The 23,857-nt window shown below is 40.2% G+C and overlaps 1 protein-coding gene across 4 annotated transcripts; it reads right to left on the bottom strand.

Moving 5' to 3' along the window:
• Positions 1-2,247: 2,247 nt before the first annotated feature.
• ASB9 (ankyrin repeat and SOCS box containing 9) lies at positions 2,248-21,248 on the bottom strand. Of its 4 annotated transcripts, none has more exons than XM_044430258.1 (7): positions 20,784-21,248; positions 16,515-16,594; positions 11,759-11,866; positions 10,651-10,801; positions 9,010-9,144; positions 6,642-6,833; positions 2,248-3,950 (listed from the first exon to the last, which is right to left on the bottom strand). In XM_044430258.1, the coding sequence occupies exons 1-7, from the start codon at positions 20,875-20,877 to the stop codon at positions 3,826-3,828; spliced, it is 885 nt and encodes a 294-aa protein (XP_044286193.1). In that variant the 5' UTR covers positions 20,878-21,248; the 3' UTR covers positions 2,248-3,825. The 4 variants fall into 4 exon arrangements, with proteins under 4 accessions (XP_044286193.1, XP_044286209.1, XP_044286185.1 ...); XM_044430274.1 differs by lacking the exon at positions 20,784-21,248 and adding an exon at positions 18,954-19,057; XM_044430250.1 differs by lacking the exons at positions 16,515-16,594; positions 20,784-21,248 and adding an exon at positions 14,028-16,414.
• Between the last annotated feature and the right edge of the window lie 2,609 nt (positions 21,249-23,857).

Here is a 23,857-nt window from a genome sequence, read left to right as displayed (position 1 = left end):
GTCTTTCTTCATGCAAAACTGTCTGCCTTTTTCCCATTTGTGAAGCCTCTTCCTTGTTTCCTTTGTTCCGACACCTGACCTGTCTTTCTCCAGAACTCCTAGCAAACTCTTCTTCATATATGTGTATCCTGTATGCCCCTTCTGCCATATGTTATCACTGAAAACACTTAGCCTAGTGGCTGATACATAAAGAAAGAAAGAAAGAAAGAAAGAAAGAAAGAAAGAAAGAAAGAAAATCAAGGGTATAGTACTGAGAGAAAAGCACAGATATCATTCAGCTTACTCAAACTGTATACATCTTGCGAGAGAACCCGAAAGCCTGTTTTCAGTTGTTCCCTATGGCAAGTCCATTTTCTCAAAAGCTTTGTTTTGGTTGCTTGATCTCTGAAATACATTACTTGGTACATCCTGAACAGCAGTGCCTAATGTAATGGCAAGTGTTCCATAAGTCAAGTTCAGAATGAGACAGGGCAACTCTAAAGCCCTTGTGCACCTTGGCATGTTTTGCCACTGGTTTGTTGAGTTCACAAGCAGGCCCTGGTGCAACACAAGGAAGGATCATGCGCATCTCGATGCCATTCCATTGCAGCGCAGAATATAAAACAGAAACCCAAATGCACCCTTGGTTCCTCAGCACAGCACTGCACACAATTGGATACTTTTTCTTTTATACAAGGGATCTTCAAAAAGTTCCCCACTTTTTTATTTTATATTTAATATATTTTGCTGATGGCGTTAAAAAGCTGGTAATTTGTTTTTTAACTTCTTAATAAATAGAGCTTTAAAAAGTGGGGAAACTTTCTGAAGAACCCTCATATCTGAGGATATATTGCTTTTTCCCCTTTGCCTTCTTCTCCCCCATCTTGCCACCAAAGATGGAAAAATGAAATGGTGAAGCTATTTTATGAGTTCTTCCAATTTAGTGCTGCAAAAATTCGCTCACCGCATTTCAAGGGAAGCATTTAATCTGAACCTGGTGCCATGATGGAATGCTCAAGCAGCCCATTCAATGTCAAAATAGTCATTACAAGTGTCAAAGAAGCCCTAAATCGATGTGCGAATTAGTCCTTGACTATCTGTCGATGGAGAATGAACTTTGAAATATTCAGAAAACTCATTCGTTTGCACATTTGCATGACCTGTTTCTAACAACGTGTGCAGCACTCTTGGCATTAAAGCCTTTTCCTTCGTGATTTGCCTCTGGGAGAGGATCCAGTCAATAGATTGCGTGCACAATTGTCACTTACGGAATTAAACACTCTTCATCAGTTTCCTAGGTAATGATTGCTCAGTGACATGCCACACCACACTGGACAACATCAATTACAACATCCTTCCACATCATTTAATTTACCACCCTGCCAGTTTGAGGCATGGAGCCTAATCTGAAAGACAGTGCATCACCAGCGTCAAAATATGATGCAAACAAGCATTGTTTCTCAACATTTCATCGATTAAAATCCATGTAAGAATATATATGGCTGGAACATTCTGTGGACTGGCATCCCAACCCTGAGAAAGAGGCTCCAATCTAGCTCAAAAGATTGAAAATGGAGCTGCCTTTAGATTGCAATTGTGAATGAACAGACATTTCTGGAAGCAACTTTTTTATTGGATGGAAAACAACCTGTTGGTAAGCACGAGAAGATCAGTTTTAAGAAAATACATCTTTATGTCATCATTTGATACCACTGAAGCGCATTTCCTCCACTGTCTCTGAAAGCAGGCCACCAAGCCCACCTGGGCTATTGTACAAAACTCTGCGAGCACGCACCAAGCAAAGGAGAATGGAGCTAGACCAACTGCAAAAGAAATGGCACGAATGCTGCTTCTTCACTTTAAAGAAATCTGCTGAATACTTCTTATAAAGCCAGAAATTGTACAGAATCCAGAATTAAAAATAAAATCTGAGCACTGGCAATAAGACTATAAGGATGCAATCTTATGCATGTTTAAAAAGGAAAAACTCGCAGCACACCTGCCAGTATTTTGCTCTCACAGTTGACAAAGATATGCCTCTGGGAAGTCCACAAGCAGGACAAGCACAGAACTTCACCCTCCTGCTCATGTTCCCCAGCAACTAGCATACTCGAGGTAGTTTTTAATCACTATGACTAGCAGTCATTTTCCGGGAATTTTTCTAATTCCATTTTAAAACTATCCAAGTTGGCAGCCGTCACTGTATCTTTATGTACCAAATTTAGTAACTTTATGCATAAAGTACTTGCTTTGTCTTTCCTAATTCTCCCATTTTTAGCTCCACTGGATCATTGCAGATCATAGTATTGTTAGAACTATTCCTTTGTGCACCTTTATCATGCCCTCTCCTTACTCTCTTTTGTAAGCTAAATAAAACTATGCAGTCTTTCTTCACAAGAGAGCTGGCCTCTTAATCATTTTTACTGTCATTTCCTGAAGGATTTTGAAAAATATTTATCTAAAACATCTTTTTGAGGTATGAAAACCAGAATTATACAAAGTATTCCAAGTGTGTTCATGCCAGGGATTTGAATAAGGCCTTTATGATCTTCTCACTTTATCCTAACGATCTCTAACATGCATCTCGACTTTTTTCACAGAAGCTGCAGACTAGGATGACATTCTCATGGAGCTATCCACCATAATTCCAAGATCTCTTTCCTAATTAATCCAATAAGTGAAATTGAGATTTTTTGCTGCAGGGTGAATTATTTTGCACTTGCTTACTGAACCACATTTTTTATTTCTATGCCCATTCCTTGAGATATCCTTTTGGTGCTGTTTCCTGTAATTTTACCCAAAAATGCATAAAAAGTGTATAGAAAAACTATCATTTTAACTGTATTTGCATGACTGCAGCTGTGCAAGGGTAGGAATTTGAAGCCTTGTTTGGGAGAATGCATAGGGGTTGCCTGCTGCCAAGGGGCAGCAGGTATCAACCCTGGACATTGCCCAAAAAATCTCCAAAATATTTTCCCAGAGATGTACACAAAGATATCTCAGTCAAAAACATCCATCTCTCACTAAAAAATCCCGTTTTTAAAGAGAGCCGGATTTTGACAGCTAACTACTTTTCCTCTAGAATCAGTGGGGAGAATGGACTTTTGCACTTTCTTGTGCCTTTAGTCAGGACATAGTGTTAAACATATACGCAGAAGGAACTAAAGTGGAGGGACAAACATGAAGTTGCTGCTAGGAGGGTGCATATCACCCCAAAGATTCTTTATGCCTTTGTTTTTTTTCTTTGCAGTTTGCCTTCCAACAGCTGTCAAGAAAAACCAAGATGGGAGACTGTACTTGGAGTCCCTTCTGGACAATATCCAGGGCTGGCACCCACTGCCTTTGGCAGCAGACTCCCACCAGGCATTGTCCCAGTGAAGGCTTCAAATCCCTGAAATTGCACAAATTGCACAGCAGTTGAATTAAATATTTTTTTCTGCAGAAATTGCATAAAAAAGAAAAATAGCTGAGCTTTTCTATTATTGTGATTTAATAGTAACCCTCAAGGCTTTTGGACAGATTTGCCCCTCTTGGCTTTACTTTTCCATTTCCTTTTCAGCAGCTCCCTCATTGTAGAAATGTTAATTCTTTGTCTCATGATCAAGCAGAGCATTTTGGTCACATTTTGGCCAAGGAATGACAGTATCTCCCCAGTACTAAATTACTTTGGAGACCTCATATTCTCACCCATGGTGATTCTGTTGAGAAGTTTATAAAGAAAAAAACACAGAGATGTATAATTCTAGGAGACTGGACTCATGGAAAGAGCTGTTCTGAGGTTTGTATTGAAAACTATATAAATACACATAAGAACACTTTAATAATCCAACAGAAAGTACAAAATATTTAAAGGTACAGAAGAAACCGTTTCAGCTCATCTGGTAACAGAAGTTCACTTATCCTCTGTTGCTGTTTGAATCCCATGTACCTCCGTATATTCAGACGGCATAACTGCATCAAGGAGAGAGGCCCTGAAGGGAAAAATAGCAAAGAAATAAGCAAGTAATTATTGACTTAGTATCAGTTTTCCACAGGACTCAAACTTCTGAATAACAAGGCCACCTTTTATCTTCTGTAGCCCAGAGTAGCTACATTTAAACAAAACAGCTTTGAGGTCTCGGCTCTCCCAAGGCCTCTGAAAGCTTCAAAGCACACCAACCTTGGAAATTCTTCTGTTCAGCCATCCTAATCTGGACATATTGTTGAAGCGCAAAATCATAATTCTTTGTGACAAGTGGACAAAACACAGTATAAAAATATTAGGGAGGGCAAACAAGGATATCAGATTTCCGCCAAGTTCTGGTGTATATTTTACTGCTATAGGTTCACTGTCCTGCAGGGCTATAGGGTAGAATAAAAATGTAATATATAAATATAACTCAATTATAAAAGCTATTGCTACATGGCCATTAACTCTGAAAAAACAACACCATAAACGCCTGTAATGTGCCACCAAAGGACTGACCTCTCATTTGTATCAGTCGTTGCAGTTTCTCTGCCCTGACACAAAGTAGATCAGAGCCATTCCTAATGGCAAGGTAGAGCCTGGCCGACACATTCCACTTCGCACACAAAACATGCACAACCCATATTGTAACAGGCTTCAAGCAGAGAGCAGGAGCACCGCACTAAGCGGGCCAGGGGCTTTTCTACAGGAGACTTTTAATGTGCCATAAGCTTCTGAATCTGGATTCTATGCCCGATTAAGATAGGTTCCTTTAGACATATTTCCAAGGATTTTCTTTTTCTATATTTCTGTGTGGTTCATTATATAGCCACTAGGGGTTATTGTGGTGTAGCAGAATTGCAAATACAGGAGGGTTTCATGCTGCCATTTCCAATAATACCAGATTACACCCCACCTCCCAAAAAGCCACAGAGATGGTTGCAAAGAACAGGAGATGCCCTGGAGGATGATACTCTTTGACAAGTAAAGCACCCACAAAATAACATAAGTGAAGATTCACAAGAGCATAATGCATGTATCAAGTAGAAAGGCTTTCCATGATTCATGCATACCTATTGCTACAGAGAAGGCCAAATCCATTTCTGTGGGCACTGTCCAGCATACATGGGGGAAATTGCTTTCCCAAATTCAAATATTACATCTACTCTGATTGTGACCATTCTGAATCTTTCCAAAGAAAATCGGAAAGATACCAACATCATACCTATTGATATTGCACACTTCAAGTGTCCAAATGGTTTAACATACATTATTTCCATAATTATGGACAGCATCCAACAATGCTGCTGAGTTAGCAGGAATTACAAAGGGAAGCTAGTCAAAACTTGCACTTCCAGAATGGGAATGTTTAGTGAGCCGCCCCAAGGCTTCGGTGAATGGGGCAGCATAGAAATTTTCTAAATAAATAAGTCAGTCAGTCAGTCAGTGAAGCTCACAGAAAGGAGCTCTATTTGACTTGTCTCATGCCAGTAACAGTCATTATAGCTAGTTTCCTGGGTTGAGCCGGCCCTACTCTGTGTTAGTGGTCATTTCTGCTAGCTGAACATGTTGTCAGCTCTGGATACTGCCCAAGAACTGCAACTCAGCATCATCCTATATCCAACTGCAGCAGTTTCTGAAACCCCCTAAACTAATCCATTCCCAGGATCCTATATAGAAACTGATGGCTTACTTATAAGGGCTTGATTAATGCATTTTATGTCCGTTTAGAGAAAAGTCAAAATGGTCATGCTGAAGTCTAAAACCTCATTAGATTGAACTTAACTGATCACAGAGACTCATATCCACTATTTCTCTCAGTTGCATTATTTTTGGGGCTAACCATGAGATGATTTTTTAAAAATAAGGTATGTCTTAAAAAGGCTTTAACATCCTTTTGTCAGTGAGATCTGCATTTATGGCCTACAAAGCATTTGACAAGACTATAATAATACAGAGAAAGCAAGGGCTAAGCTATATATACAATATTTTATTTATGTTTGGGGGATTGAATGATACATTGATGTAACAGCACTGGCTAAAATAATCAATGCCACAAAACAAACGTATATAGCAATCAGTGGATCATGTCATATATGACGTGTACACTATTGCAAAAAAAACCCAAACTGTTACATACATCATTTGCAACATGTGCACCATAATGTATGAAAATCGTTCATGTATATTTTGGTGGTGTACATTTGTTGGGAATAAGTATATACCATCTGGGAACCCACTACCAATGAGTACACACCCAGAAAAAAACATTCACATATATGAGGATGTATCTTACTGGAGGTAAAGGAAGTTTTTCTTCTTCTTAGCACATTCCCACTGAATCCATATGTCCATCATATTACCAAATCTATAGTTTTATGCATGGATAGTAATGATATTAATCACAGAGGCTTCAGAGTTAGGAGAGCACATAGTTCCACCTCCTTCCAAGATCGAGATTCCACACAGATGCACTTGGATGTGTATTAGTCTCCATGTGAATTCCCATAGTCTGTTATAACTTCAAGCCCACACTGAGGCATTGGTGGTCATAACCAAGTGGTGATATTTGCAAGGAGAGTTATTTTAACTCACTATAACAAGCACTGGCATTGGCAGTTAACAATGTGAATGGAGGGAAAAAACAGTCCTTGCAAAGTTTGCTTCTGATTCTTTACATGCTTTGATTTTGAATGAAACAAAGGTTAATGGGCACCTTCTCTCTGCAGAAATATTTGCTGTAGTCTGCTGTTTGGTGGAGCCAGCTCTGTTGGTTTTTTGCCCTCAGCATTCAAGGCCCGAGTGTTTGCTCCAAAGTCAATAAGCAATTGCACCATGTCAGCATTGGAGGTTTGAGCAGCCACGTGGAGAGGGGAATCCAGACTTTTCCCACTATTTGCACTTGCACCTGAAACAAAGAATACAAAATAAAACAAACATGAACTGGATGTTCCCCATCATCTTTGTTATCTCCTGCCCACTTGTATAATCTGTGTCACTTTAAGGATCATTTCAGAATCACACACAGTGCTTCCAGACAGAGGACTCCAACTGCTACCATTAGAAGGCCTTGCTCAGCAATTCTGATTTTCCTTGAATGGGTTTTCCAAGGTAATGAAAAGGATCAAAGAAGCAGTGGGAAAACACAGAAGGTTCTAGGTCGAAAATTATTATGTTTATGAGTGGATTCCCCCCCCCACCTCTTCCCACACACAAATTCAGTGAATGTTGCAGGGTCCTGATACAATAATGACCTCATCTGGAAGCATCCACAATCTCTTCCTATAGGGATTAATTAGTTTGATATACATTTGATCTGAAATGGCTTCAAGTCTGTTTACATGCTGAGATGTGCAACAAGGTATTTTGGAAAATGAACTTGTGAGAAAGGATGCCAACAAAGAATGCTGAACCTCTTTACATGCACCAGTTCCCATGATTCTTTGCAGGAAGCCATGAAAGTTAAATAATTTTCAAACTAGGCTTTAACTTTATAAAATTTTAAATTTATAAAATAGATGATCTCAAAGCATTGTGGCTTTAAGCAACAGTCTATATTCAGATAAGATGAGCAGAATCTAGAACTAAGTAAACAAACAAAATCTGCCACCCACTGTAGGTATTCTTGGATGGATCTCTGAAGGCTAAAGTAGGCTCCATTTGCAAATCATCGGTTAATTAACCCAATTTGCTGCAGCACATGCACACCACCACCCTTCTAGAAATGTGACTTCTGACCTCTTAAGCCCAAGTAAACCTAATACCCAATTGTAGGCTTACTTCAGGTGTGATTAACCCATGAACAACCCATGGTGTCCACAGCAACTCTGGTAGGACCAACCAGAGGTTTCATTTTGAGGATGGAGGAGCCATGAAACCCCAGCAAACAGTAGGTTAATTATGTGCAAATGGAATCCATTGTGCAGCTGATCCTCACCTGATTCTAGGGTCCAGATCTAGACTGGGACCACCACACACACAGGGGAAACTGAGGAATGGGGAAAATAGGAAAGATGTGAGCCTCTCTTGCCCATGGGGTGGTTCTATCTTCTCACCTTATAGTAAAAAGAAAACGGTGAGAGGAAGATGAGGAACTTTTGCACACTGATCATTTAATGTGTTCCACTGTGGAATTTACTGGACAAGTTTAACCTGGTTCAGGGCTCCAGCGAAGCATGGGTTTGGGCTCCTGCCAAATCAAGACACTCACTGGACTTTAACTGGGCGTGAGATGCTCTGCTTGGCAAGTGTACCCAGACAATCTCCTTTGCAGAATTTCTCATCACTCACAAGACAGTACAGATTTCACTATAAGGCAAAGGGGTGTTCCTAGTAGATCAAAAGGAACCCATAATGCTGTCTAACTAGCACGAGGAATAGTACATTCTGTACTGCTGAGCATGTCAAGAGAAGGAACAAATTGGGTGGTCAAGGCTGAGAAAGGACATAATGTTGATGGTGTTGTATGTGCATGCCCCATGAAGAAGATATCCTTATTAATTCCACTAGCTGTGGTATGAGTAGTTACATAAGGATCTGTTAATACATTACAAACTCGTCACGAGGAATTCTTACATCATGGTGTTTTCTCTCTATGGTATTATTTATTTGCATGGCTGCAAGCAAGGGGAGGACTGGCTTCAACATGGCCTAGAAAAACCTGTGGAAAGATATTGTGTGAAGTGCCTTCTGTAAAGGAAATTTAGCAGGAATGCAGGGAAGGAGGTTAGATTGTCCAGCCTCAGACTGCCAGTTGGAGATTCCCCATTTGGAAAAATACTAGCAAGGCTCCTGTGCCACCCTCAATGCTAACCCATTTCTCTACCCGCATCAGTTCCCCCCACCCATTCAACCAACATTCTGCGACCACTGAGCATGCTCAGTTGTGGTTGTATAGGACGTGTTCCCCAATATAGTTTTAAATTTTCCAAATAATTGTACTACTTGGCAGCCTTGGGGTTTTCCCAAGCTTGTCAATATTTCCCTTTTAGCTACATAGATATTTCTCTTTTAGCTACATAAAATAAAATAAAATAAAATAAAATAAAATAAAATAAAATAAAGGACCCATTTTAAAAAATTACCTGACTCAAGTAATATTTTGGCACAGTCCACCTGTTGGTTCTCACATGCAACATAGAGTGGAGTACCAAGATGCTTTATGTTGTGATCTATATTGACTCCATGGGATATGAGGGATTCCACACACTTGGTATGACCTTTAAAGGATTACAGACTGTTGAAAAATCAAATTGAAACCCACACACATGCTGAACAATGGCATGATTTTTTTCAAGTCAACATTAGAGTTAAACTTTGATCTGAGATCATGCATACCACACTCAAAAAGATCTGCTGAAGAGGTGCAGAAACAAATTACATTCCACACACAAAAAACTCACAAAGCTTTTGGGGTTAAACAAACAGGCAGGCATATTTCCATTAGATCTAATTCTATTAAATGTTTAATTGTATAAGATTTTAATGCTGCAGGCCACCTTGAATCCCAGTACTGGAAATAAGCAGAATAGAAACATCATTATCCCATATATGTACTATATAGGCCTATATTATATAGGCATATATTCAATAAAATATAACTATATTGCATGTAAAGAATCAATTACATGTGGTATGTTTTTATACCACTATTTTCTTTTCCAGGCATCCCTACATAAAACAAACCATGATCCTGCTCTTAAAAAGTCATTAGATAGAGGCTGCATTGACCTATAACATTAAAATATGGTTTAGAATTATGAAAATGTTGTTCTTCCCCTGGCTTGAATGTTTTTCTTTCCCCTTCTCCTCCAGCTTAGGTATGCAGTGAAAATTGGATCCACTTCCATTTTAGATAAACCATAGTTTAGTATGCCTCCAAACACAAATTTAATTAGAGTTGTGAAAATAAGCCATCTTTGCAAACTATGGTTTGAAGATAGCTTCCCCTATAGTTAATTATAGATGGTTGGGTTCAGATAATGGAGCAGTCAAAACTGGTGGCAAACACTTCTGAATTCCTACTTGTGGCTACACTGGCGAGTGGGGACTACAAGTGAGAAACGTGAAGGATGGAAGTCTATGGAAGTCTAGACTCCGGTCGTTTGCATTTCATTTCATTGATTAATGGACTGTATTTCTTTAACACCTTCCTAAGACCAACCAAGATGGTTTAGCATCATGGTTTAGCATTTAGAACATAAAAACATGGTCAAATAAAAACATGGTAAAATATTAAAAACAGCACTAAAAAGCTAACAACAATTTTAAAAGTCAAATTAAAAAAGTGTGACTTCATTCTCTTCCTCAAATGAGAGAGAGCGGGGACTCATTGCAACTCCCTGAGATGAACACAGGAGACAGTCCAACAAATACATCCAAACTAGACCACATTAGCCTGGGATGCAGAAAAAAGAGACATGAATTCCAAATAGCAAGAAGCTCTCGGTGCCCTATGTCTGATCTTAAGATACACCGGATAAGAATTATGAAGTTCAGTGTAAACTGAGAAGTGCAATAAAAATGATAAATGTTAATCTTGGTATCTATCCTTGGACAGAGAGAAAGAGCTTATGCTAAAATATGCTACTGTTTGGGATCCACAAACATAGAGATTCCAAGGATTTTGAGAAAAACAATGGAAATAACATGAATGCATTAACTACTGCCAATTTCTTGCTTCTCTTATCAATGTGAAATAAAGCCACACCTGCTGACAGGTTTACCTCTCTTAGCAGCTTCATGGATAGGTGATGCCAAGTCAGAGGCTGCATGAGGACTAGCTCCATGTTGCAGCAAGAGGTTCAGGCAGTCTATGCTGCCACTGACACAAGCATTGAACAAAGGCGTATTCCAGTCAATAGTGGTTGTGTTTACCTGAAAGGAAGAGAACCAGCAATGTACTTTAAGTTTTGTCATTGTTGTTTTAAGTGGTGGAACATTTTAATAGAAGACAATGGACATTCTATAAAATATTTATCAGTCACCATTTCACTAGCATAAGTGATATAATACTTCAGCCAATAAAAAAACGAGCAGATTAGTTTAAATTTAGGACAAGCTAGAACCTTGGCCCTGTTTTGGGGCTAAGATTCTGTCCTGAGAAAGTAGTTAAAGAGTGCTGCTGAAGATGATCAGTGCTCACAATTCAGAAATCAGACTGTTTCCACACACCTCTGACTTCTTATACAATGCATTTATTGTGCACTCATGATTCCTCACCTACAGAAACGTTCAGATACTTCACATGACATCATCCCCTCTAGTGCCTCTCCCATTCATTTCTGTGGAGTTTTTAGAATGAGGGAAGTGTGGTACTATTTAGCCAGCATGTGTTTTCACAATTCCTCTCGAACACATCCCCACCTTGTGGTTGTATAATGGTGAAAGAAATGTGGTGAAAGAAAACTGGAGCAGTTGGGCATGATGTGTAAAGGAGCCAATTTTAATGCTTCAAAGCATTACTGAGGGAAGCAGAACCCTCAGTAAAGTAATAGGTTCAAATCTTCAAGCAGAGAAGCCCCTAAGATCCTAGAGCATGGATTTCAAATAGATTTAAGTCCTTGGCACCGCTCCTTCTAGAAATGGAATCGCTCCCACCAACTAAGTAGAACATTACATATACTATATGTAATTCCAGAATATTCACTCATATGTGATTCATCTCTGCCCTGTTGGAAAACAAGGCTGTTTTAAAATGAAATGTCAGATAGGTTTACAATGCTGGAAAAGGTCATTAGCATTGCTCACTTCCTTGAGCTTTTAGAGCCCCCCCTTGGCAAGCTAGTTTTTTACCTGTCTGCACCAAAATCTTGGACATCTTTCAATACTTACATGGGCCCCATGTTTTAGTAAAACACTGGCACAAGCTGAATGTCCCCCTAGGCAGGCTTCATGGAGAGGAGAGACACAATCTGCTGTCATAAGATTCACATTTGTACCCTGGTAATAATAGAAATTATAATTAGGGGCTGATCCAGGCAATGCTTTACAAATCTGATATATTTTGTATTCTTAAAGCTGTGGATCCACCAATAAGATTATTTATTATTGATTTAAAATACTGCTATTTCACTCTTCATTATCAAATCATAATTAGGAAATCTAATCATCACTTTGTTCGCCCCATTAAAGTGAAAGGCTGCTATGATGATCGGGTCACATTTTGGTTCATTCAAAAGGTTATTCCAAAACTGAAATTGCTCATATATGTATTTTTTCAACAATGTTATCTGTGCAGGATACAGATGCAGTTTCCTATAACATTGTGCCTTTGGAACTGCATGTACTTGTTGGAGGATATAAAGCACGTGTGTGTTTCTAACCAGATTTGCTCCTTTTGTTAACACCCTATTTATGAAATGGAAAATAAGAAGAGGTAGACGCTAATAATTCGGTTTAACTTACTAAGGAGCAATCCCATTGAATTCAGCTAGAGTAATGTATGAGTAAACATGCCTAGGATTGCACTACACAATACATTTATACCTGTTTTCTGAAATAAAGTTGGTGGAATGTTTGTGCTGACTGGAACAATGGGGGAAGCCCTTCTTGGAAAATGATGTGTCTTTTCAAAGGCTTGAAATATTTCAGGTTCCATCAGGAGTATGCAAGCAATTTTGAGGTAAGACAGTCTCATTTTCCTCTGAGAAAATATACATATGGGAACTTCATGCTGCTAATCTGGGACTATCACTCATACAAACGTGTATGTGCTCCTTTTTCTTAAAGGATTGAAACTATTTAAGAATTATCCTATGATAACCAGGATCAGGCATTTTGGGGACAATCCCTTTTCAAAATATTTCTGGTACACTTGCATTGACACTGCAGCACAGCATCTGAAATAGTTGCCAGCTAGAGTACCTTTAGCCCAACTGAGCCATTGCTTTTCTGTAGTTAGTGATAAGTGGAATGAAAACCAAGGTTCCATAATGCTATTCAGGACTAGGATTTATTGAAAAAAATCATTATGGCCCATTCATTCACATTTCCTTGTCAATTTAGAAGACAATGCCATTCATTCTTCTCTACCTTCCTATGTTTGCCCATCATTCCTCCTGACCTGTTGCTTAAGGTGGAATATCCTTTAAGAAAAGAAGCAGCTGAGCAGATGCACATTTTATTTGATGGTGTGGGCAGGAAAGCATTGAATGGGAGCAGCTGAGAGGAGCTTTCCTTGGGAAAGGTTGATGGACGCTGGAGATGTGCCTCCTTCCCTGACTGCTTGCCATGTATTTCCTGCTGCAGAGCCATGCTCTGCAGCTGCTTCCTGCTCTTCAAAACATTAGCAGCCACATCACTGATGGTTTCGTTTGCCAATTTATTTCTGAAACAAGTTTTGCACCAGAACTGAAATTTTCTGCCATTCCAGTCTCCTCCCCCCCACCCCATCCCCCTGTGAGCTGCACTTCCTTGACAGCCAAAATGCAGAGTGGGGGAAGCAGGGAAGATCTACCCTGGATGAGTGTGAGCCTCCATATTTGCAGCCTGAGTTGTGTGGAGCAAAGAGTTACCAAGGGGAGAGGTGGGAAATCTGCTCAGTCCCTTTAGAAGAAAACTTGGCGTGATTTTCTTTGAACTTTCCAAAGCAAAATTTGCAGCCACTTAATTGTGCTACTTTACTCTTTGCATTATTGAAATCAAAAGTGTACAAACCTCCTAAGATTCATATGCATATTTGCACTGTTTAGTCTGTGGGTACAATATGCACTTTTCCCTATGAGTACAGAAAATGAACGAAAGACTGGACTGCAAGTCCTTGGAATTTGCACAACCTGGGAGAACCCAAAATCTGTGGGCCGGATTCATAGAAAGCCAGGGTCTTTTGAATCCATTGGGGACTTGTCCAACCTCTGTGGCTAAGGCCTTCTTCTTATAAAACCGGGAAGTGGGCATCTGCTTAGCCTGCTCTCAGCACCTTTCAAGCAGCCATGTTTTTGGGAAAGCATGAAGGAAGTCAGAACATGTGTGCCATATTTCTATGCTAAGGAATTCTAAAATGTTGTGCTTCCATATTTATCTATCTATCTATCTATCTATCTATCTATCTATCTATCTATCTATCTCAGAAAGGCAGCAAATGTAGGAGAGTTACACTCACTAATGCACATGTCCAAGAGGTAGGAAGGGTACTGCAGTACAGAACAAATGGCAGAGGGATGGACCAGGACATATACCAAAACACAGTCTGTTGTGGATCAATCTCTTCATGTGGCTGCAAAAACCTACAGTGGCCAAAAGAAGGGACTGATGCAGACTGTGGGCTACTAAACTGCAGGTAACAAAACCTCGTAAAGATAGTGCCCACCCAGACAAGGGCTCCATTGAAAAACTCACAATATACCCGGAATTGCATCCAGCAATGCCATTTGCTATGTCCAGGTTCCTTCTATAATCACCACTCGCAAGTGAATTCCATCCAGCAAAGGTTCTTCCTGATGCCGACTGAAAACTCCCTGTTTGCAGCTGCAGCCTGCTGTATTGCTTCCCACCGATCTGGGCTTGGAAGATCAGTGATAAATTGTGCTGGAAAAACCTCTCTGAGTTGCCCCCGTGTCCATTTCTTTTCTCTGGGAGTGGCAAGGCTTTGATTACTGATTTCCTTTTATTATCGGATTTTTTTTGTTTCTTTCCTTTAATTATTGGCTCTTTTGTGTTTTTCAATGCAGTTTCACCATTAAAAATGAAAATGAGAGGAAATGCCTCCCCACCCATGCAGGAAGAGGAATGTCCATTGTGGAAATCCAAGGGGCAAGAGAAGCTTATCATCAGCCCCGATCACTGATTATCAGCCCAGATCAAAAAGAAATAAAAGGGGCATAACTTGGAAAAGGGAAATATTCCATTTAAAGGCACATGGACCCTTAAAGGCTTTAATAATGTTTGCCTTCCCACACTAAACAGGCCGGTGCTGAAATTACATTTTATTGCAACAGATCAAAGCAGACTACACTGCAGCCTGCTTTGTTTTCAGGGACACTGCTGCGTCAGTATTTATTTCAATGCAAGTGCTATGATGTGGGCTGTATGAATACCGAGCAGCACATTCTGTGGCATACACTGATGCCTAATGTTAGAATGACAAGGGAAGCAGGAACCATTTCCAAGATCCTATGGGCCATTTCTGGGAAAACCCTTTTCTCAGGTAAACACCTGTGCATTTGTGCAAAGGTTTAGCTGCGTGGAGTTGTTTTGTCAGTAGTTTCACTCTGGTCTCTTATGGTGATCTAACAGATTGACATGGTCAAAGATCCTTGGACTCACACACGTACTCACACACAAATGCATCAGATTCCCTTTCCAGCATCCTTTCTTCCTCCTCTTCTTTCTCTCTTTCTATACCTTGCTTTCCTTTACTGTAGCATGGAAGGAGCAGGAGCTATACTGGCTTTTAATCCATTCCCTTTTCTAGAAATCCACTGTTTGTTCTCTTCCCCACATTCAGCAAAAAGCATTCTCCAACCTCTCCACCAAACCAACAGGAAAGCTAGTGCCCCCTCTGCCATGATTCCCTAATTGCCATGTCTCAAGCATTCTTCTTTCCGCTTCCCAACGGGACTTACTTCCAAGTGGACATGTAAATGTCAGCTTCCTAGTAATTTTTCAGAGGAGCCAGTGGAGAGAAGGGATATATGGGAAGATTTGAACAGGTATTCCACACTTCTTTCCTTCAAAGACTGATTTAAACTGTCACACCAAACTACCGTCACAGATATTACAGCAATCGTGCACATTTGCACAGCTATGCAGGTGCAGTTCTTTGCCAAATTTAAAGAAACAGTCTGTTTAGCTCTGTAAATATGCATTTTGGAAACAAGAGGCTGGAAAATGACACATTGAGGCAGAAACAGTCAGATAACGGAGAAAGAACTCCTATTTCTAGGCCATAGAGCCACTCCTCGCCTGCCTGAAGTGAAATGCAGAAGTGAGGGAGACAAACTGCCACGTGGTTCTGCAAGGGGAGGCCTCCTTTCTGTTAGCAGTCATAGTAACGCATCGCATGTCGCGTGTCAGCAACCCATTTGTTGCAGTGAGTGGGGCAAATGACCAGTGCAGTTCGATCTGGGGGAAAAAACATGGAAAGACTATTCAAAAATCTCTGGAACGCAATGGGAAAAAATATCCACTGTTTATGTGGATATTTCTAAAAGGGAACCCAGGGTGGCAATTCCAGAGAGAAGTATTAATAGGGAAGCACCCCTTATCTCATGTCCTTCCTTTTGTCTTCAATGCAACCCCCTTAATGGGATGCATGCAGAGTCTTCTGTCACATGTTTGTAAGTCATACTTTTCCAGCTTGGACATTCAGGAGCATTCAGAATGTCTCTGTGAAATGTTCCCCTTGTTGGCAGTGGATCTAACCAGCATTCTCCCCACACGGAGCAGACAGTATAGCCTCTTCCTTCTGCAGCTCCACTTTTCGCTCAACTCAGGCAACAATGTTTGCCTCTTAGACTGGACGCTGCACGGCATGAGGTGAAAGTACAAGCTAACCCTTGCGACCTTACCACATCATTGGAGTGCACCTTCAGGAAAAAGTTTCATGAAGAAGGCTAACAGAATGCTGACCTCTGTAATATTGCAATACCTGATTGATGAGCTTCTTCAGAGCAAGGAGCCGCCCATGAACAGAAGCATCATGTAAAGGAGACCAGTCAGAAACAAAATCTGCATGAAGAGGAAAATAAGTTGGGGAAGAAGAAGGCAATTAAATGACATTATCTACACTTGTTGCTTTGAAAAGTCGTTCAATAAATCTCCCACTGACTAAAAGGGCTCCCAAAGGTTCTGGATCTCTGTGTGCCTTCATTCCTGCATCCATAAACAAAAGTAATTGTGTGTTATTACCTGTCCTGTCAACCTTATCTCAGGCCAATGAAATTCAAGAAAAAGCTAAAATGTCACACAGAAGGTGACAGCTAAATATTTTAAAGTAATTCTTAACACAGTCTGCCAAGGTTGGCCTTCCCATGAGACACAATGGGGTAGCTGCCTCAGGCAGCTGACTGCACCTATCATGAAAGGCCAAGCAAGATTTAAGTATTTAATATCTCACGCTTGCATTTTCGCTCCCTGGAAGAGGTGTTTGTGGGATTTTCTGCCTCAGGTGATAAAAAAGAACTTGGGCAGCCTCAGGTAGGGGTGCACTTTGACTTGGGGTGGGTGTTACTTGCTGTTCTGCCTCATGCAGCAAAATCTCCTGCTGTCTGTTTCCCTTTGTCTGCCTTTTGCCGTGCTGCTTTTATATCTAGGTCATTTAGGGTTTCCCCACAACACACAGACTTGGAATCAACATGTGAAAAAGGCACAATCCAAGCAAACTCCCAATATTTCCATTTAAAAAGTGGAATTAAATCAGGGGAACTTAAAACATGCTTAATTTGGACAGATTTCACCCATGGCTTTAATGTGCACATGGGAGGATATGGAGACAACCCTCCAGTTCTTGTGCTCTTTAACATCAGAGATAAACTCTTGAACATGAGGTAGTGCCAGGTGAATTAGTCCTGGTGAGTAGCCCTCTCCCCATAACATAGTCTATCCACCACATTAAAAAAAAGTGTGGGTAAAAATACCAAAAAAAATGCATGGGTAAATGAAACCCTTTCTGGTCCTTCCTCTGCAAAAACTCTTATCCATACCCATAACATATTTCAGCCTAACTCTTGCCATCATCTCCTCTCTGGCCTTCTTTTATCTCAGCTTGGTCCTCTCATCTCTGTCCTGTACTCTGCTTCAAAATCTATTGAATCCAGTGAGCTTATGGTCACTGCGATTATGTGACAATTTTCTTAAACCCCTCCTGCCCACTCCTGCATCCAGCATACAGTTCCAAACCTGCATGGCCCTGGGTCCCCATCTTTCCCATTATATCATGATGCATGGAGGCCTGTGTTCTTACTTCTGTCAGCTACACAGCCCTACACTATCTGAAGCGTTCCCACCCTTCAAATGCCCTTTTCCTCCCTCACTGCCCTTTATACTTGGAATTTACTCCCAGAACCTATGCATGATGTCACTTTCTTTTACTTTATTCAGATCCCTCTTCAATACCCCCCTTTCTCACAAACCACTTCATATAACCCTCTACTTGCCCTGTCCTGCTACCTGGAGCCCTCCAGATATTCTACAAACAACCCCCAGCATTTCCAAGCATTAGTCATCCTGGCTGAGGCTGATAGGAGTTGGCATTCACATCTGGTTGTGGAAGACTGCCTTAGTATTACTCCACCTGTAACTAAACCTAAGCAAATGCAATTAAAATGTAGTGCATGCTGTTCCCTTGTGTATCCCTGCCTCCCTTTTCCCTGTCACTTCCCCCTATATTCAAGCTTTAGATAGTAATTTCCTAGCATGCACACTGTAAACTCTCCAAAGCACTGATGGCGCTCTATGTAATAATAATTGAAACATGTCGTACTGAAATTCATATGATAGTGGCTGGCTTTCTGCTCAGTTTTATGAGAAAGATGAAACAATGTCCTACCCATCTGCTTCAGGAAACTTCATTTTCCATGTTTTGTCAGAGATAATTAACCGAAGATAATTAACCAAAGATAAATACAAATCAGCAATAAGGACTCATTGGAAATACCAATCAGCAAAGCTTATAGTATTGCCCCAATTTTTTCCCCTGGGAAAGAATTAAAATAACTTCATCACTTGTTCCTTCAACCATTTACTTTTCAAACATATACTTTTCCTGAACCATGGATTAATCCGGATGATCCTTAATCTATTAAGGCTAAAATGGTTAAGATGGTTATCATCTTAAAAGGGCAATCAACCTAAGCAATCTTCCGACCAGTTCAACATATTGTTATTTATTTATATTTAAAACTTTTCTATACCATCCCATTACAGATGTCTTCGGATGGTTTACAATGGATGGTTTTTCATATTTGTAGTCTATGTATAAATCTTCATTTTCAGCACTACATCAGGGAACATCAAATTGATGTTTGTTTTAATTAAGACTGACTTTGCATTCAAATCTAATTAATTGCTACAGGTATCATCAACTAACCTATGCCTAGAGCTACATCTAACCACATGGGGAAGAACACGTCACCTTCATTTCCAGCATAGAAACAACAGTGCTGAGAGGATATCAGTTAGGGACAAGGGACTTGTCAATAGTCCATTGTTACATACGGTTGAGGGGCCCAGGCCATCACCTTTACTCCTTCCTCAAAGTGGTCCTTCAGAAAAGTAGATCATGCTTGTGGACTGACAGTGAGAATGCTGTTCCCCTGTCCTGACAGCTACATGAGTGGGACTGTGTGGAGCAGTGTTACGCAACTGATCAAAGTTAGGAAAGTGTAAACACAACCTGGGACTGGGTGCAGAGACAAACTGTTCAGAGGTTTCCATAATATTTAAACTCAGCTATTAGCCAATAATACCCTTGGCTAAAAGAACAGACATAGTACTAAGCTTAAACCAGTCAATATTATTCAATGTCAAACCTCTCTTTTCTAAAACGCAACTTAATTCTTTATGTGTCAACTAACATTGTACAATTTGCTTAATTTGGAGTCATTTCCATATTCTACTGTTACCACTTGCATATCAGAGAAAGACTTGGTCACACCCTTTCAACATTTCTTCAGTACTCCAAGTCAAAACTTTCTTTTTAAAATTCAGAAATGTAGCCCTATGTCATACTTTACTCCATACAAGTGCCTTCAAATCTTATCCAGGTAGATTCAACATCTTTCCGTATGATTAACAGAAATGTCAAGAGAAAAATAAAATAGTTATCTGTCTCTATGGACTTCTTCTTCCATGGCAAAAATGACAAGAGAAATTGGCTTAGATTATGTACTGTCTGGCTAGAACATCCCTAGGAGGTCCTTAGGCAGGCTTAACATTTGTAGTACTATCTTCTGAAGGCCTATGCAAAATCTTTGCTAGGCTGAAGAAACTAAAGGAGGCAGGTGCTCTGAGTGGTTTTATAACGGGAGGATGGGTGTTTCCAAATTGCAACAGTCCTGCACCAACTGAGGCCCATCATGAATTCTCAGTGTATGTCCAGCAAGCAACTCCAATTGTTTACAGACAAAGCATTTCTCCTTCTGTGTTAGTCTTTGCCACAGGCTCTTTAGTGTGACGGCCACATACATGCCTGCCCTTTAAACTCTACATCAACCATCAGAAAGCATAACCCAGAATGTCCTGCACTAGCTAAAGCAAATAGGGCAGATGAAGCATACCTAGAACGCTTCACACAGGGAAGATAAGTTAACGATAAAAACAAATTTCTTGCAAAAAGAGCATTTTTAGCATCACAAATACCATGTGTTCTATAAAAATACCCCCTCAAAACAATAGCAACCCCAGAAGAATGTGGTTTCATGCCAACTAGCTCAATTCTACTTGCTCACATCTGGTGCCCATGCTGCAAAACAAGTCAAGAGGCAGATAAATAACACCTTGCTTGCTATTCTCCCATGTTGTTTTTGTTTTTGCCGGTCCCTACAATGACAGCTTTACTGTGTTGCTCACTCTGTTTAAGCAATTTACAGAAAATACAATCCACATCTACTAAGCAATAAGTCCCAGTGAGTGAAAGAGCACTAACTCCCAAGTGAAAGTTACTAGGACAACACCATCATTGCTTTTTTATTTTATCATGCCATGTTCTATTTATAATTAAATTAAATTAATTATGGAATTTATATCGGTGTACCACTCTTCCTAATATATATGCCAAGGTGGGATATATATTATGAGGGGTAGTATACAAATGTTCTAACTGTTTGAAAAAATAAATACACCTAATTCTTGTTGCATATACTCTATGGTCTTTGCTACCTCCGCTGTGAAAGAGTGTAGGCACAACTATATTACTTACCGCCCATCAATGGATTTGAGAGGTACATTGGATGAGACTGGCCTTCTGATCCCTGGGATATGCTGGCATCCACATTTGCTCCTTCCATGTCCATCGCAACACTGGACAGTCAGAATACTGTTATTTTACTTCACAGTTGAGATCATGAGAGTTCAAATTCCATCCTGCCTGTTAAAAAAAACCCTCTACGTTCCATGAGTCATGTATTAAGAAGTCTCTGTGCAAGTCAAGAACACTTTGCACAAGACCTGGGCTGAAGTGCCAGCCACAAGTTCACCATAGCTTAAAAGCCTTGGCATTCCAACTTAACAGAACACCTCTTCATTAACGGAGTTAAAAAGTACAAGATGATTTCAGGCACACAGAACAAAGTGAGGGATGTGGCTGATGTCATATCCTTTCCAGAACCATGTCCAATCAGCAAGCTTGCCTTCTGTTTTTATAAGAAAGGAACTTCTCAGTTGCCAAAAACACAAGGCAGAAAGAGCCAGTTTAACTAGCTCAGCAAACTCTGCCTTCAGGGATTTATAACAGAGTGAGGGAGGGGGGAGGGAGGGAGGGAGAGGGAAGCTTTAGTGCTGTCTGTTCTGCCTTTATCACAAGGCACACATTAAGTTGTTTTCAGACATACCATCAACAACATTCAAAAACAACATGACGAGGGATTCCTTTTCACGTAGATGCGGTCACCCACATAGCATGAGAATATTGAAACCACATGTTCAGAGAGATGTATTTTCAGTCAGTTTGCTGTATTCCCTATGGCAGCTTTCCCCAACCAGGTGCCCTCCAGAGATGCTGGGCTCCAGGCTGGCTGCTGCTGATGGAAACTCTTTGGCCGAAATATGGAAAGATCTTCATATTCCAGACAAATAAGAACTTGCAACGTTAGAAAACTGAAATAGACAAATGTGTCCATTCTGCCTTAGGGCTTTGAGAGCTTTTCTGTTAAGCATCTGGGCTTGAAATCAGCCATATGAGCACTGAATTAGGGCTGCCCCCTTTTTTTCTTACAGGCTCCTCATCTAGCTGCAAAGCAGGCATATTCTCAGGCTGTTTTCCCCAGGCTGGAAATGGTTCTACCTGTTGAATCTGGCCAGGGCAGATGAGTGAGAAATATGTATTTCATTCTGTTTTGGGCAGGTATCTGCCAACATTCACAAATAAATTCATATTTAGGAGGGAAAGAATGTGAGATGGAAACAATTTAAACACAAAAGAAAGTGTGATTGACAAGATTTGCCCATCCTTGCTCAATACGTTGCATACTTTTGGCCAAATAGCAGTGACTCATCTTTTACAAGTTTATTAACTTTGTGGCACTTCACAGAGAAATGGCAAGCAAGCTCCCAACTTATAATGAAAGAAAATAGAGAGGCAGCACCCACTCATGGCCTTGGCCCAAGGCCAGCTGGGCCAAGAATAAAGTACCAGGATGGCAGCCCCGTAAGTCAACATCAGTCTCAGAAAGGGAGCAAAAGATACAGCAAGAACTTTGTCTTCTTAGTTTTTACTGAACAACATCTATTTTTCATCCACAGCTTCACCTCCTCTGCAACACAGAGGTTTGCAACAAACAAAAACACTATCCAGTATCATAACAATACAGGAATAATTGGGGGTTTTTAGTGATAAAACTGAGGAGGGGGCATTTTCTTGTCAGGACAACAGTGAACAGGAAGGTGAAGTTTAATCACCTCCTCCTATTTTCCAGAGGGTAGCTGACTACTTCTGCAAAAACAACCAAAAGTCTTGTGGCTTTTAAAATACTAATGTATTTATTCAGGGCCAAGCTTTGTGGACTATAGTCCATTTCAGCATAACCTAAGGTTTGAAGTTGGCTTATTCAGAAAGAGACCGGTTTGTTTTCAACCACAGTCTCTGACGGGTATGGAAAAAAACATAATTAGGGGGGAATGAGAGTAAACACCACCAAAATTCTTCTTTTGGTCATGCAGAAGGAATGAAGTCGGAAAGCGCACAAACCCAAGGATTCGCCCAGCTTCATTCCAGCTCTTGCATATAGTGGTAAGCCGCAGTTTAGTGATACATGTAAACCCACCCTGTAGCTCCTTTCATTTAAGATGAATTAAGCACAGCCTGCGAAAGCACCAAGTATGTGAATATGCTGAACACCATCGTGTGGGTAGGTGACACAGTTAACCTAATTCCTTTGATTAGCTCCTGGAAATGAAGCATCACCCTTAATGCTGTACATTGATACTTTCTGACCTCATTTCATATACCTGACAGAGAACTCAATTCGGAGAAGGGATTTCTGTATATCAAGATTGAATGATAAGAATAGGCAGAGCAATATGTAAACTGTTACCTTATGTCAGCTTTCATTATGCTCCAGGTAAAGCCATCCAGTTTTTTCAACAGTTCATATTTTTCATGAGACAAATAACCAAATATCAGAGTTAATATGAATTTCTCATACTTCAGTCTCTTCCCACCCTTTCTAATAATTATTTCCTGGATTTTTAAAAAAAATCTTGTGTGAATGCCAATGCCTATCTAGTCAAAACAACATCAGTTATCTGCAAGAGCAGATCAACAGAGCTCTATGCACAAATACAAAATGAACAAACAAATAAATGAAAAACTGGTGGAAGTGAACATCTAAATGGAGGGGAACCTCCAAGGCAGCCCAATTAGGACTGACTGTGAAATACTTCTTGTTGAGAGAGGAATGAAGAAAGGGGGGAAAGGAAAATGCCACAGGATATACTGGACTGGGGCACAATTAATAGACTGGAACAGTGAATGAAGCACTCCATGGCCACATTCCAACATTTTGTTTAAGGCCTCACTGTAGTAGTAAAATTATTTATTGGCTTTTTATCCTCCCTCTTAGCTATAGAGCTCCCTGGTCAGGTTACAAAGTTCCATAATAAACAAGAAAAATACACCTGAAATAACAATAACAATTGTTATGGTTAACAATAGATTTTAACAATTAAAATCTAACAATCCACAAGCAAAAGCACACCACTGTATAAACGTCACAGAGCCATAGATTATACAAAAACATCATAAAAGGCCCACAAAATGATAGCCATGCCCTCAAA

The sequence above is a fragment of the Varanus komodoensis genome, unplaced genomic scaffold (genome assembly GCF_004798865.1).
Source record: "Varanus komodoensis strain SLA01 unplaced genomic scaffold, ASM479886v1 scaffold1, whole genome shotgun sequence".
Classification (NCBI taxonomy): domain Eukaryota; kingdom Metazoa; phylum Chordata; class Lepidosauria; order Squamata; family Varanidae; genus Varanus; species Varanus komodoensis.
Note: the sequence above shows the minus strand (reverse complement) of the source record. Positions and strands in the feature narration are given on the sequence as shown.

Bases quoted from the DNA above. Each gene is read 5' to 3' on its own strand.
- ASB9 (XM_044430250.1), bottom strand. From the start codon at position 14,282: ATGCAATTCCGGGTATATTGTGAGTTTTTCAATGGAGCCCTTGTCTGG. The intron at 10,802-11,758 runs GTAAGTATTGAA...TCTTCCTTTCAG, and splicing joins TACTAAAACATGGGGCCCAT to GTAAACACAACCACTATTGA. The intron at 6,834-9,009 runs GTAATTTTTTAA...TCTTTGTTTCAG, and splicing joins CAAAATATTACTTGAGTCAG to GTGCAAGTGCAAATAGTGGG.